At 38.5% G+C, this 2,932-nt stretch overlaps 1 protein-coding gene across 1 annotated transcript in view; it reads right to left on the reverse strand.

Moving 5' to 3' along the window:
* SLC16A14 (solute carrier family 16, member 14) overlaps positions 1–2,932 on the reverse strand; it is a 33,618-nt gene that overhangs the window by 12,952 nt on the left and 17,734 nt on the right. The window contains exon 3 of the mRNA XM_011951969.1: positions 738–881. Coding sequence (XP_011807359.1) covers positions 738–881 — 144 coding nt within the window. The remainder of the gene's footprint in view (positions 1–737; positions 882–2,932) is intronic.

Genomic DNA, 2,932 nt, shown 5'->3' on the forward strand with positions numbered 1-2,932 from the left:
TTATCTATTTATGTTTTTTTCTTTTCTATTTTCACACAGGAGGCTTTATTATCATTATTTTTATTGAGATAGAGTCTTACTTGGTCAACCAGGCTGGAGTGCAGTGGCGAAATCTTGGCTCACAGCAACCTCTGCCTCCTGGGTTAAAACTATTCTCATACCTTAGCCTGCTGAGGAGCTGGGATTACAGGCATGTGCTACCACACTTCGCCAATTTTTTTTTTTTTTTTGTATTTTTAGTAGAGATGGGGTTTCACCATGTTGGCCAGGCTGGTCTTGAACTCCTGGCCTCAAGTGATCTGCCCGCCTTGGCCTTCCAAAGTGTTGGGATTATAGGCATGAGCTACTGCCCCTGGCCTATTATTTAGTTTATTTCCCACACCACACCGATGTAATTTCCTTAATCTTTGGTCTATTCACCTAAGTCAACATTACTGCCTTCCTTTCCCTGTCCCTCACTGGAGATAGCACTGACATTTAGAACCAGGCATGGAAATATAATTTGATTCTATTAGGGAGGCCAAGTATTGTTGCTGGGTGGGCTTCCCTCACTTAAGGCATGTTAAAATGTAATGTTAAAATGTATTTCCTGGAGTGTAGGGAGGGGTTGGGGTGAAGTGGGGTAGAGGAAACAGAACAGAATGTTTTAATGTGTCTCCTTTCTCCACAATTAAATCCATTGCCAAGATGTCTTATAAAACATTTAAAATCGAGTTTAGAAAAAGCCACATGCTTACCAGCTGCCACTCCAAAAGTAATGAAGAGATAATGCACGTTTGCAGCGTAGGCACTCAACACCCAGCCCAGGGAATTGACGAGCCCTCCAATGATCGCAGTCTGGCGGCACCCACAGGTGTTAATGAACAAGCCGATGAAAGGGCCTGTCACAGAGCATTGGTAAAGGAATTGACTAAAGGCACTTCAGTTTCATTCTTTCTCATAAATCTTCATGTGAAGACAAATAGTAAAATGTTACTAGAGCTGTTAAATGAAACAAAAAGCCCCCATTGCTTTATATGCCAAACATTTTTAGCATGCAAAGATGATTTTAAGTAATTTCCTCAGAGAGCAAAGGTTCTAGGTTTTCAAGAAAGGCAGACCTGAAATAAATAGACATTTATTCTTTCGTCTACAACAAAACCAGTGGTCTAGGAGCTATCTCTAGCCTGTGGATGCGTTTTGTCGATCCCATACAAAGTCTAAAAAATGTCTGGAATTAGTTGCTGATGTTTAAAAATTAAGAGTATTCACAAAAAGTCCAGTGGCAACACAGACTACCTTCCCACAGGACCAAATTTAGTTGGAGCTGTGCGGTGGCTGAGCCTGTTTGACTGGGACAGACCCTTTCCAGTTTGCTGCAGTCTCCGTCCTTCCCTCTGGTCTTAAACCTGGCCTCACTTACATTATTTCTTTGGCTTCTTTCAAAATAAAAAAAAAAAAAATCCAGTTTTTGACTAAAATAGAAATATTAAAAATGTATTATGTATAATGAGTGAAAAAAAGAACTGTTATCAGGTCCTTCAATCAATGGTTTTTAAACTGTGCTTCAAAGATATAGAAGTGCTTTATGTGTGTGTGTGTATAGATATACATTACAAGAAGCAACTTGGGGATTTATATGGACAGAAGGTTATTATGTTCGCCTTCTCCTTCTATTGAAAGATATATACTTAAGCTTATATGTTTTTTATATATATATATATAACCATATTTATCTATTAGCTAACATTTACTGAGCACTTTGCTAAGTGCTGTATACAAATTATGTCATTTAATGGTTTCAACAACCATGTAAACTAAGCTGTCTTCATTGTACCCATTTCGCAGATAAGGAAACTGAGACCAAAAGGGAGTACAGGAAGGGAATCTTCAGAACTCCTGTGCTTCAGGCAGAAAACTAATAGCCTGTGTTCATGAGGATACCCAGATTGAAACCAAGCTGAAAAGAACTAGTTGTCATCACTTCATACAGGCTCCCATCCCTGCTGGTGTGCACAGTCTCTGACCAGACCTATCAGGCTGTGGAGATTCGGGAATCCATTTCCATTGTGTAAATTGTGACAACACTCACAAGAGCACAGTATTTTATGAAATGCATTCTGATTGTTTCCTTTCCGCTGACTTTCTAGTTTTGTTCTGTTTTCTTGTTTTTGTTTTTGTTTTGATACAGGGTCTCACTGTGTCACCCAAGCTAGAGTTCAGTGGTGTGATCACGGCTCAGTGCAGCCTTGACCTCCCTGGGATCAAGTGATCCTCCCATCTCAGCCTTCTGAGTAGCTGGACCTACAGGCTTGTGCCATCATGTCCTGATAATTTTGTATTTTTTATAGAGATAGGGTTTCTCTGTGTTGTTCAGGCTGGTCTAGAATTTCTAGGCTCAAGCGATCTGTCTGCCTTGGCCTCCCAAAGTGCTGGGATTACAGGCTTGAGCCATGGCACCTGGCTGACTTTCTAGTTCTTAATTGTCAACCTTCTTTGTTCTCTTCCTGATTTTGTGGTAATTTCTGATGTCACTGGAACTGAATGCTTATCCTGTGATCAATGATTCCTAGTTCAAATAGGATCCAGATTTATATGAGCTAGTATTCAATATTCAGTAAGATGGCATATTTTAATCATCATTGTATTTTTGATCATTACTTTACAAAGTTATGAAACCTTATATGCAGATGAACTATGTTAAAAACTTGTTTAACTCTAAAGAGCTTCCCTTTTGGCTTAAACTAAAAGTTTCCTTTAAAGTTCTAACTATATTCATGTGTATATTTGGGTAGAGTCTGCTAATGAGTTTATTTTGTCTAGTGGTTTTGTGGGTGCCTAATCCTAAAAACTATGAAGGTAAAGACTTATTAATTTAATTAACTCTGTTGCATTACAGGAAATAATTCAGTAAATTAATTTCTTAGACTAGACTTTATATATATATATATAT

This window comes from Colobus angolensis, unplaced genomic scaffold (genome assembly GCF_000951035.1).
Source record: "Colobus angolensis palliatus isolate OR3802 unplaced genomic scaffold, Cang.pa_1.0 Scaffold33, whole genome shotgun sequence".
Classification (NCBI taxonomy): Eukaryota; Metazoa; Chordata; class Mammalia; order Primates; family Cercopithecidae; genus Colobus; species Colobus angolensis.